This window comes from Mercenaria mercenaria, chromosome 2 (genome assembly GCF_021730395.1).
Source record: "Mercenaria mercenaria strain notata chromosome 2, MADL_Memer_1, whole genome shotgun sequence".
Taxonomy (NCBI): Eukaryota; Metazoa; Mollusca; class Bivalvia; order Venerida; family Veneridae; genus Mercenaria; species Mercenaria mercenaria.
The window spans coordinates 11,233,055-11,249,044 of NC_069362.1; the positions used below are offsets into that span (position 1 = coordinate 11,233,055).

At 35.9% G+C, this 15,990-nt stretch overlaps 1 protein-coding gene across 3 annotated transcripts in view; it reads right to left on the reverse strand.

The window, feature by feature from the left end:
- The window catches only part of LOC123561963 (cadherin-23-like), a 147,336-nt gene that overhangs the window by 30,052 nt on the left and 101,294 nt on the right, over window positions 1-15,990 (reverse strand). For all 3 annotated transcript variants that reach the window (XM_053529799.1, XM_053529787.1, XM_053529794.1), the window contains exons 25-30: window positions 13,857-14,084; window positions 9,931-10,103; window positions 9,213-9,371; window positions 7,803-7,937; window positions 5,232-5,412; window positions 1,479-1,744 (exon numbers count right to left, since the gene is read on the reverse strand). In XM_053529799.1, the coding sequence (XP_053385774.1) occupies window positions 1,479-1,744; window positions 5,232-5,412; window positions 7,803-7,937; window positions 9,213-9,371; window positions 9,931-10,103; window positions 13,857-14,084 (1,142 nt within the window). The remainder of the gene's footprint in view (window positions 1-1,478; window positions 1,745-5,231; window positions 5,413-7,802; window positions 7,938-9,212; window positions 9,372-9,930; window positions 10,104-13,856; window positions 14,085-15,990) is intronic.

The window sequence follows — 15,990 nt, forward strand, 5'->3', positions numbered from 1 at the left end:
GAACAATCATCCTATGAAGTTTCAACATTCTGGGTCGAGAGGTTCTCAAGTTATTGATTGGAAATGGTTTTCCATGTTCAGGCCCATGTGGCCTTGACCTTTAACAGAGTGACCCTAAAATCGTTAGGGGTCATCTACTCCGCATGACCAATCATCCTATGAAGTTACATCATTCTGGGTCAAGTGGTTCTCAAGTTACTGACCGAAAATGGTTTTCAATGTTCAGGCCCCTGTGACCTTGACCTTTCACAGAATGACCCCAAAATCGTTAGGGGTCATCTACTCTGCATGACCAATCATCCTATTAAGTTTCAACATTCTGGGTCAAGTGGTTCTCAAGTTGCTGACCGGAAATGGTTTTCAATGTTCAGGCCCCTGTGACCTTGACCTTTAATGGAGTGACCCCAAAATTGATAGGGGTCATCTACTTTGCATGTACAATCATCCTATGAAGTTTCAACATTCTGGGTCAAGTGGTTCTCTAGTTATTGATCGGAAATGGTTTTCAATGTTCAGGCCCTGTGACCTTGACCTTTGATGGAGTGACCCCAAATCAATAGGGGTCATCTACTCTTCATGGCCAATCATCCTATGAAGTTTCAACATTCTGGGTCAAGTGGTTCTCTAGTTATTGATCGGAAATGGTTTTCAATGTTCAGGCCCCTGTGACCTTGACCTTTGACGGAGTGACCCCAAAATCAATAGGGGTCATCTACTCTTCATGACCAATCATCCTATGAAGTTTCAACATTCTGGGTTAAGTGGTTCTCTAGTTATTGATCGGAAATGGTTTTCAATGTTCAGGCCCCTGTGACTTTGACCTTTGACGGAGTGACCCCAAAATCAATAGGGGTCATCTACTCTTCATGGCCAATCATCCTATGAAGTTTCAACATTCTGGGTCAAGTGGTTCTCTAGTTATTGATCGGAAATGGTTTTCAATGTTCAGGCCCCTGTGACCTTGACCTTTGACGGAGTGGCCCCAAAAACAATAGGGGTCGTCTACTCCAGCAGCCCTACAACCCTATGAAGTTTGAAGGTTCTAGGTCAAATGGTTCTCCAGTTATTGCTCGGAAATGAAGTGTGGCGTACGGACGGACGGACGGACGGAAGGACGGACAGGGCAAAAACAATATGTCTCCTGGGGGAGACATAATAATGTACACTGCTGTTTCATCTCTACTCCAACACACACGCACACACACTATATATTATATATATACATATACATATATATAAATTGTTTTTAACTAGGAATAAATACATTTTTTTTAACATTTTGAATGTAAGCAGTTGCTTTGTTTTTAATTTCATCAGCAGTATTTTTTTTATTTTGAGAAACCTCTATTTGGTGAGGAAAAAAAAAACAGTGCACAATATCAAATCCTAGAGATGAATAAATGTAACTTTTATTTATTTTTCAATTGACTGTTATGTAAATTTCACAGGATCAGAAAAATATCTTTAAAGTTTCGTACCTCTGAGATCTTAACACGAGCTGGAAGATCTTCAGCCCACTTGGGTTTGAGATCCTGTACACCTTTGCTCACAGTGATAAACACTTTACAAAGGCCTGGTGGTGTAACTGGGGATCCCATATCTTGTGCAGCCACCGTCAGCATATACACAGATCGATCTGGTAAATTTTTCAATGATGATATCACATATAGTTGCCCAATCCTTAAAAATTCACCAGGTCTGTCAGACGATTGATCATCAGTTTTAATACTGAAGTATCTTCTTCCTAAAAATAAGACAATGATAAATGAGCTGCACCATGAGAAAACCAACATTGTGCATTTGAAACTAGCATGGATCCAGACCAGCCTGCGTATCTGCACAGTCTGGTCAGAATCAACGTTGTTTGCTATTTTCTCTAATTGCAATAGGCTTTGAAAGTGAACAGCATGGATCCTGACCAGACTGTTCAGAGGTGCAGGCTGGTCTGGATCCATGCTGGTCGCAAATGCACTATGTTCTCATAGTGCGGCTCATATACTGATTTGTGAAACACTAAAATGAATTAAATAAACTGTGACAGTTTACCCCACAAAAGCACAGCATAGAAATTGTTTTAATCTATAAAGACATGTATAAAACAAAAAATATCTTTAAACAAGATATTTGGTATTGGTGGGTATTTTATGTATTGAAAATGTTGGATTGCAGAGTTATGGACCTTGTGTCATATGATAAGATCAACAATGTGGAAGAACTAAAGTTTGAATCAAATTCATTAAGTAATAATAAAGATTGAGTGAAAGTGCACCAACATTAACCTGGAATTCTAAGTAGAAAGGGACATAATTCATGAAATATTGGTGACAGAGTTAAGGCCCTTTAGTCATATGATGTGGATGATGATGTGGTAAAACTATTTTAAGTTTGAATCAGATCTGTTTTGTAATAACAGATATAGAGCAAAAGTGCATAAAAACTTTAACCTGAAGTGTTACGTAAAAAGGGGGCATAATTTATGAAATATTGGGGAGAGAGTAATGACCATTGTGTCATATGATGTTGGTGATGATGTTGAACAATTGTTTTAAGTCTGAATCAAATTCCTTCTGTAACAGCAGAGATGTTATAAGTGAAAATGCATCAAAATTAACCTAAAATTCTAAATAAAAAGTGGGCATCATTCGTGAAAAAATGGTGCCTGATTTAAGAGCCTTGTGTCATAATTATGATGTGGGTGATGATATGGAACACTTATTTTAAGTCTGAATCAAATCCATTTAGTAACAAGTGACTGAGTATTGCAATGGCAAAACGGCAGTCCCCTACCAGTGAAAAACCATTTTACTCGATCTTCAATAGTGACCTTGACCTTTGACCGACAACCATGGGTGGTGTGTGTGTGTGACACATATTCAAATCATGGGGAACATTTCTGTACTAAAAATACCTTTCAATGCAATTAAAAGTAATGGAGCAGAAACAAGTTTTTTACTTGACATTGAACAGTGACCTTGACCTTTAACCGACAAGCACTGATCATGTACTGACTGATTGTCTAATCATGAGGAATGTTTGTGTGTTGCACTAAAATAATCCATTAATGCATATAAAAGTTATGGAGCAGAAAATATTTTTACTTGACTTTTAATAATGACACTGACCTTTGATCTACAAGCATGTCATGTACATGCATAATCTACATATTGCCCTCTATTCAAATACCAAGTTTTTTTAACCTAGCTTGAATACTTTTGAGTTATCACAGAATCCAGATTTGTGAAAGGACAGACGGAAACATGGCCAGATGGACAGACATATAGTCCCTTCTGGTGTTCCACTTGTAGGGGACTAATAACTGAGATGGAGTGAAAGTGCACCAAAATCTTAAGTAAAAAGGAGAAATAATTCATAAAATATCTGTCAAAGAGTTATGGCCCTTGTGCCAGATGATGTGGGTGATGATGAGGAATAACCATTTAAATTTGAAGCAAATCCATGCAGAAATTATACATATAAAGAGAAAAAAGGGAAAGTACATCAAAACTTTAACCAAGGTGTTGACATGGAAGAATGCCAATGCCGGGACAAGTAGGATAGCTCTCCATATACTTTGTAAAGTCAAGCTAAAAATTACAAGTCAGGTCTCTCTAACCTTGACCGTTAAGTCACTAATCCAATAAGGATCTTCCTCTAGTTGTATTTATTCAGTGTATAGTTTCAAAGCTGTAGCTGTCACATTTTATGACTTACAGACCAGAAACCATTTTAAGCCCCTTGGTCACTGTGACTTTGACTTTGAAGGTGAAGGTCATATCAGGTTCAAGGTTTGTAGTTTTACCAAAATATTGTTTAGTGTATGAAGTAAATCTGGTCGTTAATGTGGGCTGTAGGAGAGACAGTAGAATCTAGTTTGTACAGACAGACAAATGAGTGGACAGTTCAACTGCTATAAGCCCCTAGGTAAAACAAGAGCTGTCTCCATAGGAGACATAGGCACTTTGAATGAATAGTTATGGCCGATGTTAGAGTTTAGGACCTTTGACCTACGGACCTGGGTCTTGCGCGCGACACGTCTTACTGTGCTACACATTCATGCGTAGTTATTTTAAAATCCATGCATGAATGACAAAGATATGGACCGGACATGCCCATCACTGCACTATCATGAAATATGACCTTTAACGTCTAAGTGTGACCTTGACTTTTGAGCTACGGACCTTGGTCTTGCGCGCGACACGTCGTCTTACTGTGGTACACATTCATGCCCTATAATTTTAAAATCCATGCATGAATAACAAATATATGGACTGGACAGGCCCATCAATGCATTATCATGTAATATGACCTTTAACATCCAAGTGTGACCTTGACCTTTGAGCTACAGACCTGGGTCTTGCGCGCCACACGTCGTCTTACTGTGGTACACATTCTTGCCCAATAATTTTAAAATCCCTGCATGAATGACAAAGATATGGACCGGACACGCCCATCAATGCCCTATCATGAAATATGACCTTTAACGTCCAAGTGTGACCTTGACCTTTGAGCTACAGACCTGGGTCTTGCGCGCTACACGTCGTCTTACTGTTCCACACATTTACGCGTAGTTACTTGAAAAACCACCCATGGATGATAAAGATATGGACCGGACAATCCCATCAATGTACTCTCATGAAAAATGACCTTTAACGTCTAAGTGTGACCTTGATCTTTGAGCTACAGACCTGGGTCTTGCGCGCGACAAGTCGTCTTACTGTGGTACACATTCAGGCCAAGTTATTTGAAAATCCTTCCATGGATGACAAAGATATGGACCGGACACGAAAATTGCGGACATTTGAGCCACTGACCCCAAAATCTTTTTTGTTATAGGCATATAAAAACTTTGCATATTAACACAAGAGTTTCTTTTTCTGTTCAGTTTAACATTACACGGATGCAATTACAGGTCATACAGCAACTTTCCAACTGTTGATGGTGGAGTAAGACCCCAGGTGCCCCTCCGTGTATTATTTCATCATTGGCAGGTACCTGGATAGAATCACCAACCTTCTGTAAGCATGCTGGATGGCTTCCTCAGATGAAGAATTCAATGCCGAAGTGAGGCTCAAAGCAAAACTTTGGAGTGGCAAGTGATTCTGAGTCAGCAACCTTAACCACTCAGCCATGGAGGTCCAAAAATTTCTTTGAAGGGAACTGAATTCTATTAGTACAGTGGCATGCATTAAAGTTGATAGGTATTATACTAAAAACATAAAACTAAAATTTACCATCATTTGTTGCATTTACAATGGAATAGGTCACAAGACCATTGACACCAGCATCGCCATCTGTGGCTTTGATGAAGAAAACCTCCTCATTCACTTCCTTTGTGCCAATAATAGTAATGTTGTAAACCTCTTCATCAAACACAGGGCTCATGTCATTTCTATCCTCTATATCTATTACAACCTGTAATATTCAATTAAACATGTAATGTATAATTACAATTTGAAACAAGCAAATTCGATGAATTGGTATCCCCTGCAAAAAGGGTCTGTGGTGAGGAACGGCAAAAAAATATATCCAGGAAAAAGTTAAGAATGTTACAAAGAAGCAAATCATTTCATTAGTCAAAATCAAATTAACAGAAAATGAATGGGTTTTTTCTGGGAGTGGGGGAGGGGTGAGGGTACAAAACTTTACATGTTGATTATAAATATTGATGGAAAAATGAAAAAAAAAAAAAAAAAAAAAATTGTGGGGGTGGGGGTGGGGGGGGGGGGGGTGACCAAGGCAAGGTGGCGACCAGGTGTGGGTACACAACTTCACATGTTTATAAATATTCATGGAAAAGAATGAAAGAAGTTTAATGAGATTCTTCCGATTGGTTGGTTTGTTATGTACAAATCTGTGGATTTTTAAACAATTAAAGGGCAATAACTTACTGTATGGAAAATTGACCAATAAAAAAGAAAATGATGGAAATCATCAAAGTATGCTGGTTCATATTTATTTCAAGTTTGATGAAATTCTACCTGCTAGTTACTGAGAAATGGCTGCGGATGGACATTTTTGTGCATTTTTCATTAAATCAAGGGCAGTAACTCTAAGGGAAATTGACCAATCGAAAAAAAAACTTGAAGGGCATCATCACAGTATCTTGGTTCATGTCTATTTCAAGTTTGATGTAATTCTACCAGCTAGTTACTGAGAAATGGTTGCGGACGGACATTTTTCATTAAATCAAGGGCAATAACTCTAAGGAAAATTGACCAATCCAAAAAAAACTTGATGGCATCATTGCAGTATGTTGGTTCATGTTTATTTCAAGTTTCATGAAATTCTACCAGGTAGTTACTGAGAAATGTCTGCAGACGGACTGATGGACTGACAAAGCCATTTCAATACCCTCCTCCCGATTTCCTCGGCAGGGGATAATAAGTAATTATTACTTGTCAGATATTATCGTATCCTGAACTCTCATCATGCTGGACACGACTGATTCAGCCTTGGCGACCAGTGTAGATCATGATCAGCCTGGAAGATTTTTGCAGTCTGATCATGATCTGCTTGGTTCGCCATTCAGTCAGTATCTTTTCAGTAAGCAACCCTTTTAATGGTTAAAGGTACTATCCAAATTTAAAGCTAGATAAGTTCATTATAGAAATTTAACAGGGTAAGAATTTATTTATATATTTGGGTTTTATGGCGCACCAACACAGTATAGGTTATATGGCGCCAAACAGGACTACAAATTTTGGTTTCACATCTCATTTACATTGAAATAAATACGTGAGGTATGGAACAGTTAATATATGTTTATCAATTCTATTATGACATTAGAACTGCATCTTGTAATATGCTACTTCAACCAGCTTTTGGTGTACAGTTACATGTAAAGTGAAATTAACAACTGATATAAAGGTTTCAACAATTTTCCACTGAAAAAAATCCAGATTTTTTGTAACTTTTTTAAAGCTTTGTTTTTGGCTACAAATTCCAGGTTCAACAGTGACAAAATTCCAGACATTTTCCACAACTGCTCTAGCGTTTTTAAAAAATTTCAGGTTTTAAAGGAAAGCCCCCAAGTGTAAAACCTGGGTTTAAATGATAATTTTCACGGTTTTAAGTATCGTCTTTGAAGTGCTGTAGTTATTTACATTCTTTTAATTATTTTCGAGTTTAAAAATACACATGGATTATGAAATTATCAACTACGTACGCAGATGTGGTCTTGAAATACTGATCTGATTGTTCGGTTTTTATCCTATGTCAAAGCCACACAAGCATCAGTATCAGGTTTGCAGGATCGTTTTTTTTTTTTTTTTGGAAGAGCAAAATGGTTCTTATCACAACACATAAAAGAAACAAGAATGTATTTTTGTAAATTTAAAAAAGTTTAAGTGGTCTTATTTCTGAGAAATTTATCTAAATAATTTGAGTATGAAATTAACAAATGTGAGTATGAACTAAATCAGTCAGTAATGTGGGCTGGTGAAACTTCGAAAGACCATATGAGAGTCAAGGTCATTTATACATAATATTTGGTCAGTTTATAGGTCTTGCCACAAGTGCGAGTATGAATTAAATTGGATCACTGTGGGCTGCTGGCAAAATGGAAAAATCTGGTTAAACAAAATACCGTTTTTATCTAGGTTTTGAGTTGAAGGTGAAGGTCATATGTGAGTCAAGGTAATTTTTTTACAGGTCAGCTGGTCTTGCCCTAAAGACTATTGGGTAAAGTATGAACTACACCAGGTCATGAATGTGGGCTGTAAGCTAAACGGTACAATTTCGAAATGGATGGACAGACATTTCAATGGCTATATGCCTGGGGGCATAAAAAGGGAATATCTTACATCTATATTTGTTGCAAATCTCACAGTGTTTGTTCCTCCAGGGTTGTCTGTGGCAACCACCACTAGGTTGTATAACTTGTTGGTCTCGTAGTCCAAGTCTGCATTTTCTGCTACAAATATGACACCAATATTCTCCTGAAGAAATTATAATTATCACAGTTAAATTTGTACATTGAATACAGGGCCACTTGTAATAAAGTGAAACATCTCATTTTACTATACATTTTCTGTTTGGATTGCTCAAAACCCTGGATAAGTCGATGATTATGCTGATCCAATTGTGACTTTAAATGATTTTTTTTTTTTATGTAGCTGGGTCTTTTTTGTCACAATGAACTTATTCAGAGTTTTTGAATATGCTCTGTTTTCTAAATGTGAAAATATATTTCACAGACATTCATCTGCCAATGAGTGCACAAAATCTGATACATAAAGCTGTCACAATATGGTATAAACAAGTATGCCCACTGGCAGAATGTCGAGCTCACCAGCTGTCAAGTGTGACCCTGACCTTAGACCTAGGGACCTGGTTCTTGCGCTTGACACTCCGTCTCATAATGGTGAACATTCATGCCAAGTTACATCAAAATCTCACCATGCGTGAAGAAGAAATGCTCTGGACAAATTTCAATTCGACCTTTGACCTCCAACTGTGACCTTGACCGCTGAGGTAGGAACATGGGGTTTGCGCACGACATGCCTTCTCACTGAGGTAAACATTCATGTCAAATATAAACAAGATTGGTCCATGCATGTCAAAGTTATGGTCTGGACAAAATCGGACAGACGCACGCATGCACATACACCGAATCGCCAAAAGTGGTGACTATATTGAGCTCATCGCAAGTGGGCTCGACAATAAAACAGTCCTGAACTAGATATATGTCAATAGAACACTGTTGCCCCCAGCTTCATGACTCTGGGTCAAATATTTCTTGAGATCTGCACAACAAACATTCTGTCAGATGGATGTACATACAAGGGCAAAACTAAGTGCTCCGCAAAACCTGCTCACAATATAGGCAATTACCGCTACAACTATACCACCTTATGACTCAGCCAAAGTGTTCCTGTTTTATAATGACACATGTAGACCCAACACTTGTTGGCTTAAATATAAAGTATCAAAGGTAAGGGCACTGTGGCTTTTTCAACTAATTGTGACAAAAAAGATCTAAACTCTATTTTCTTAATCTAGGGGTTTGAAACAAACCAATAGTAAAGTCAAGACCTTCTGTCCGTGCAAATATCTGCTATATATAACATTACTTATTTTTTGTAATAAAAAGCATGCCCACCACCTGTAGGTGCCAACATTTCCCTAATGAGGTAAAAGGGCATATTTATTATAATAATGTGATAAATTATGCAAAACTACTAGTATGTAAGAATGTATCTGTAAGAACTCACATTTCCAGAACGTTCCATGTAAATGCCAAAGTTGGTCTGATCTCCAGAGATACTGTACTCAACTTCTCCGTAACTTGACGAGTCACGATCTGTAGCCTTTATTCTGCCTACAACGTGAGGTGCCTTCATATCTTCAGCCACAGAAAAATTGAATCCACCCTTAAATTTGTAAATAACAAAATTCTTGGATACAATAAACCCAACATATTATTCCTGATATGAGAAGCCAGTTTATCTTTTAATTAGCATAAACATTTTTCTTATCTTTGGTAATATACCACCAGTGACTGAACATAAAAATCTATCTTTATGATCATTAAGTATTTTTATACAACTATATCTTTACTGAATTATATTTCGCATTATATTTCATATTCTTTTGCATTCAAGTGTTTTTCGAACTAGTGAAAAATAAAAATGACATTTTCACTGTTTGAAGCAGTGATGATATCTATAAATTTCAGTATTTCAGTGAGAAACATAAAAATAGAATATTCACAATGGTTTTATTTTCACTAAGATTCTCCAACACATCTAGCCATATAATATTATTTTTTAAACATTTGTGAATATCAAATAGCATTGTTTCCATATGTATATCCACATAGGCAATGCAAATATACAAAAACATGAATAATTATGTCCATCGGCTATAAAACTGCAAAAAATACAAAGCAACATCAGATATACTTAAACTACAAGAAGACTGAACACTCACCACAGGTACTTCGAATACTGGTGCATTGTCGTTCAAATCTAGAACTTTTACATTTACTGTGGCTGTAGTATTCTTTGTTAAGTCACGTGACAGGGCCACAACAGTTACAGATAATTCTTTATTTCCAGGCGGCAATTCTTCATAGTCCAATGGTTTCTTGACAAAAACACTTGCTGCAGCAAAAAATACAGCAACAAATAGTTAATGTGTGTTATGGTGAAAAAAATAAAATAAACGAAAAAACTATGCTGTAGAAAAATAAACAATAAACTTTGCAAATGAACAGACACAAACACTGCTGTAGAAATATTGAATACTAACACAATCATATTGGTGAAAACAAACAGTAACATAATCATATGAGCCACGCCATGAGAAAACTAACATAGTGTGTTTGCGACCTTCATGGATCTAGACCAGCCTGCGCATCTGCACAGTCTGGTCAGGATCCATGCTGTTCTCTTTCAAAGCCTAATGCAATGAGAGAAACTGTTAGCGAACAGCATGGATCCTGACCAGACTGCATGGATGCACAGGCTGGTCTGGATCCATGCTGGTTGCAAACGCAGTATGTTGTTTTTCTCGTGGCATGGCTCATATTATGTAATAAACACAAAAACAACTACACACAGACACTGCAAAATTTCAGTCATAAACATACTGTGTAGAAAATAAACACACAAACTACAATGTATATCTTTATATAAGCGTAATTTGTATCATTGTATCAGGAAAAAAACTGTTAAAAAATGAACAAGCATGCCATCATGGCCCTAAATCTTTTAGCTGACCATAACATTTTGACCTTGAATATATATATATATATATATATATATATATATATATATATATATATATATATATATATATATATATATATATATAAAAAGAAAAACATCCAATGGGTTTCCTCTATCTGTATTTCTGTCTACCTACCAGTTTCATATCATAATCATCAGGGCAGACATATAAAAAATCTGATGATTATGATATGAAACCAGTAGGTAGACAGAAATACAGATAGAGGAAACCCATTGGATGTTTTTCTTTTTTTTTTTTTATTTATTTATTATATACTTGTCCAGGAGTAACTTTTAATATTTTCTATTTTATATATATATATATATATATATATATATATATATATATATATATATATATATATATATATATATATATATGACACACTGATACAGAAATGGTTTAAAATTGTGTTTAGTGCAACCATTTCATCAAATCTGAGAGAAGACCACACAAGGATGCTATGGACCTTGCATGATAAGAAAAAAATATTTTAATTTACATTTAAGAGAGAGAGAGAAATAACTGCTCATAACCAAGATAATGAGAGAAAACAGAAATAACAACAAAAATTCAACAGGTAAAAATTCTGGACTTTTACATCTTGGTATCCCTGTGCTTTATTACTTCTATCTAACATGTTAAGAACAAGGTGATACCATGAAATACTTCATGAATGTTTTATCTATATTTAACTCTTAGCCTGCTGCAGGCGAATTAAACAGCCTTTGCAAACAGCTTGGAACCAGATCAGACGCCGATTAAATCGGCGTCTGATCAGGTTCCAAGCTGTTTGCTACTCTGACAATATTTCTTCCAATTTTGGAGCAAATTGAATGAACTTTACAATTTTAGCAGACGACATTTCCAGCAGACGACAATTTATCTAGCATGCTAAAGGTTAAAATTCCATCCATTTGAGACAGTACTGCAAATAGTATAATGCAAAAAAATTTTTTTTCTTCAGTTTATGCAAATTGGACGCCAGAATGATATCAGGAAATCCATGAATTGTGCTACAAATTCATGATTAATATGCTGACCATATTCTGTCGTCTATTTCACATGAATTCTGAAACAAAATGAATTCATTTCTTATATTAATCCTTATCATGCTGGACGCAATTGATTCTGCCTTTGCAACCAGTGTAGATCATGATCAGCCTGTACATCCATGCAGTCTGATCATGATCTGCACTCTTTGTCATTCAGTCAGTATCTTTTTGGTAAGCACCCCTTTCAACAGTAAATGGTACTGTCCAAACTGAAAGATGGACAAGTCCATTATAGAAAATTAGGAGGGTAAGGGTTAACATTATATTTCTTTTGCATTTGTTTACAAGCTGTGCTCACACAGTTGACATCATATATGCGCCCACTGTTATTAAGCAACTTTTCTATTAAACAACCACTTAAAATCCTGTCCTAACACTTTAACTGTATGAAAACATTCCATTTCATGACTTTTTCATTATGCGACCAGTGACCACCCAAAACCAGTTTCAGGTAAAATTATCTGCAAAAGTATCTACTAAACGACAGTGTACATAACTTTTGCACCCCTCTTACCAGCATATAGGTTTATACATATATATATATATACTAACATTTGTAACAGTCAAGCAAACAAACAACCAGTGGAGTGAGTGAATTGTGGGTATCATCAAAACAGCAGCATGTTATCTATACCATAGAATCTTTTCTTTTTTTGTGTCAGTCATACAAAATGAACACTAGTAGAATGAATACCGAGAATGTATATAGATATTTTCCAATGACAACATCAAATCACACAGCAAATCATAACCAATAAATGAAGTGCATCTCATGTATTAAATCACATATATTCTCTATGACTAAATCAACCAGTTACATCACAACTCTGACAAAAACATACATATATTTCTACTGCCAAATTCTGAATAAATGGAGTAAAGATGGTCTAAAACTACCCCCAGTCTTCAGCAGTTTTTATAATAACTGCAAATTCTTGCTCTTGTGACTATCAACCAAAAAAATTTGTTGCTATGATCTAATAAACAAATCTGAACTGGCCTGTAGATTTTTTCTTGAATGTGATATTGTCTATCATATACTCCTGCCCAGACTTTCAAATATTCTGAAGTCTGTTTCCATATCTTTAAAAAGCATAAACTTAGTTGGAAAGGCAATATGATTTAAGAAATAATAAGTTCCCAATCGTGGTTTATAGTAAAATAACTTGTGTTTTGAGTTCTTATGCGTAAGAACATATCACGAAGGCCATAGGCCTGAGTGATATATTGTTTTGCATAAGAACAAAAAACTCGGGTTATTCTACGATAAATCACACTTGGGAACTTGTTATTTCGATTCTAGCACGACATACTAGTATCAACAGTGTTAGAAAAAAATGGTAACTACTTTTTACGACCGTGCTATGTACCTGGATCAGATGATGTCATTGCACGCGCATGGGTTATTGCAGAATAACTGAGATAGATTTTGTTCTAAATGTATGTAGGTTATTTGCTGGTCGTGTTAGAATGAAAAATAACCGCTTGTTTACACTCAGTATTTGACAGTATGTTAACACATCAATCATATATAAATTCTATGAAAAGAAAACACAGATTTCACTCTTGTGTCATTTTCTTACCAGTTCCCATTCCTAATATATAAGTCAATACTGTAAGCTCATCCGCAATTTCATTATAAAATTAAGCAAAAAGACATTGCACTCCTGCTAAAGATATTTTTGTTTCGGTGCCACATCAACACCTAACGTAAAACGGCAATTTGTCCATCTTAAATGGCTGAAGAAGGTGTTCCTTGGGCATGGTAGTTACATGATTACAACTATATTTTTGTGTAAATTGATATATTTTTTAAAACTTGTGATGTTATTGTAGTAGAGTAGAGTATAAGGGTACACTTATACTTCCTTGCTACTGAGCTAGCTTTTACAGCGGCGTGGTAGAGTATCCGCTTTAGGTGTGCGAGGTCCCGGGTTCAATTTTTTTCTTCAAAATTTCTAAAATATTGGCTGAATAGCAAATGATGGTTAAGATGTTTTGTCCAGTTAGTGTTGCAAATAAGTTGACAATGGATTATATAAATACATTTTATTTTAGGATAACACTTACCGTCACGGACCTCAAAATAATCATCAGGATCTGAGCCTTCCTTCTTACGGTATATTTGTACAGTTTCTGGTATTGAGGGGTCGGTAGCTCTCAATGCCACAATCTGGTAATTTATGCTCCTTGATTCTGTGAATGTTACATTGATGAAAGGGGAATCCCTTGTCCATTGGTCATTGGTAAAGTAAATACGTGGATCCGTTGGCGCATAGATAAATACAATCACAAATGCTGTAAAGATAAGTTTTGTATTTATCATTCAATTTTCCTCTAGATATTGTCACCTCAAATAATATGCAGTCTAAAACTGATGTTGCCAAAATGTTTTCAACTGAAAAAATGTAAAAAGAATAATTTGGAAGTGTGTGTATTTTTTATATTATTATGTGGGGACTTGGTGCAGGGGGAAACGGGTAAGCAAAAGCAGTCAGTTTTGGAAGGAATCTAAGAAACAGTATGAGATATAGGTTAGTCTGAGGAAAGCAAATATTTCATTTTGCTGGGTGGGGGAAGACAGGGCATGTAATGGGTGGGGAGTGGGGTAGAAGAAATCAAGACAGGGGTTAGAGGGGTACTGATACTAAAACAAGAGGGCCAAGATGGCCCTAGGCCGCTCACCTGAGAAACACACTATAACAGTGTAAACATGTTTGACCTAGTGACTTCATGGAAACAAATATTCTGACCAATTTTCATTAAGACTGGACCAAAAATGTGATCTCTTAAACAAATATTTTCTTCAATTTGACCTAGTTTTTGAGCCAAGATGACCTACATTCAAATTTGACCTAGATTTGATCAAGGCAATCATTCTGACCAAACTTCATCAACCTCAATTGACCAATACAGCCTCGCATACAAAATGCTTTTCTTTGATTTGTCCTAGCGACCTAGTTTTTGAATCCAGATGACCCATATTCAAACTTGACCTTAATTTCATCAAGGCTATCATTCTGACCAAATTTCATGAAGATCAATTGAAAAATACAGTCCCTATTGCATACACAAGGTTTTTCTTTGATTTGACCTTGTGACCTAGTTTTTGACCACAGATAACCCATATTCTAACTTGACCTAGATAACATCAAGGCAAACATTCTGACTAAATTTTATGAATATCCCGTGTAAAATGCAGCCCCTATTGCGTACATACGGTTTTTCTTTAATTTGACCTAGTGACCTAGTTTTTGACCCCAGATAACCCATTTTCGAAACTGACCTAGATTTCATCAAGGTAATCATTTTTACACAATTTCATGAAGATCAGTTGAAAAATACAGCCTCTATCACATACACAAGGTTTTTCTTTGATTTTACCTAGTGACCTAGTTTTACCCCAGATGACTTATTTTTGAACTTGGCCTAGATTTCATCAAGGTAATCATTCTGACCAAAATTCATGAAGATCAATTGAAAAATACAGCCTCTATTGCATACACAAGCTTTTTTTTATTTAATTGACCTAGTGACCTGGTTTTTTACCCAGATGACCCATTTTCAAACTTGGCCTAGATTTTATCAAGGTAATCATTCAGACAAAATTTCATGAAGATCAGTTGAACAAGAGCTGTCTGTAAGACAGCCAAGCTCGACTATTCGAAATATTGTCACAGAAGCAGGAAATTATTAACCAAAATGTTAAATATCAAAAGAGTTTTAAGTTCAAAAGGGAACATAATTTGACCAAAATACATATCAGAGTTATGGGACTTGTTGCTATCAACTAGTTTTATAACCCCGAAGAAGCATGTTAAGTTTCAATTCAACATCTGCATTAGTTTTGGGGATAGTAACTTGCATGCAAAACTTTAACCAGAATTTTCTAAGTCCAAAAGGGGGCATAATTTGCTCAAAATACATGCTAAGAGTTTATGGAACTTGACCCAGTGAGGTTGGTAATTGACCTAGAAAAAGAATAAATAAGTTCAAAGCTATATGCCTTTTGGTAATAGCTGTATGTACTTGCACGCAAAACTTTAACCAGGATTCTTCTAAGTCCAAAAGGGGCATAATTTGCTCAAAATACATGTCAGAGTTATGGACATTGGTGCTATCAACAGTTTTATAACCCGAAGACACATGTGAAGTTTCAATTTAATATCTGTAGTAGTTTTGGAATAGTTACTTGCATGTAAAA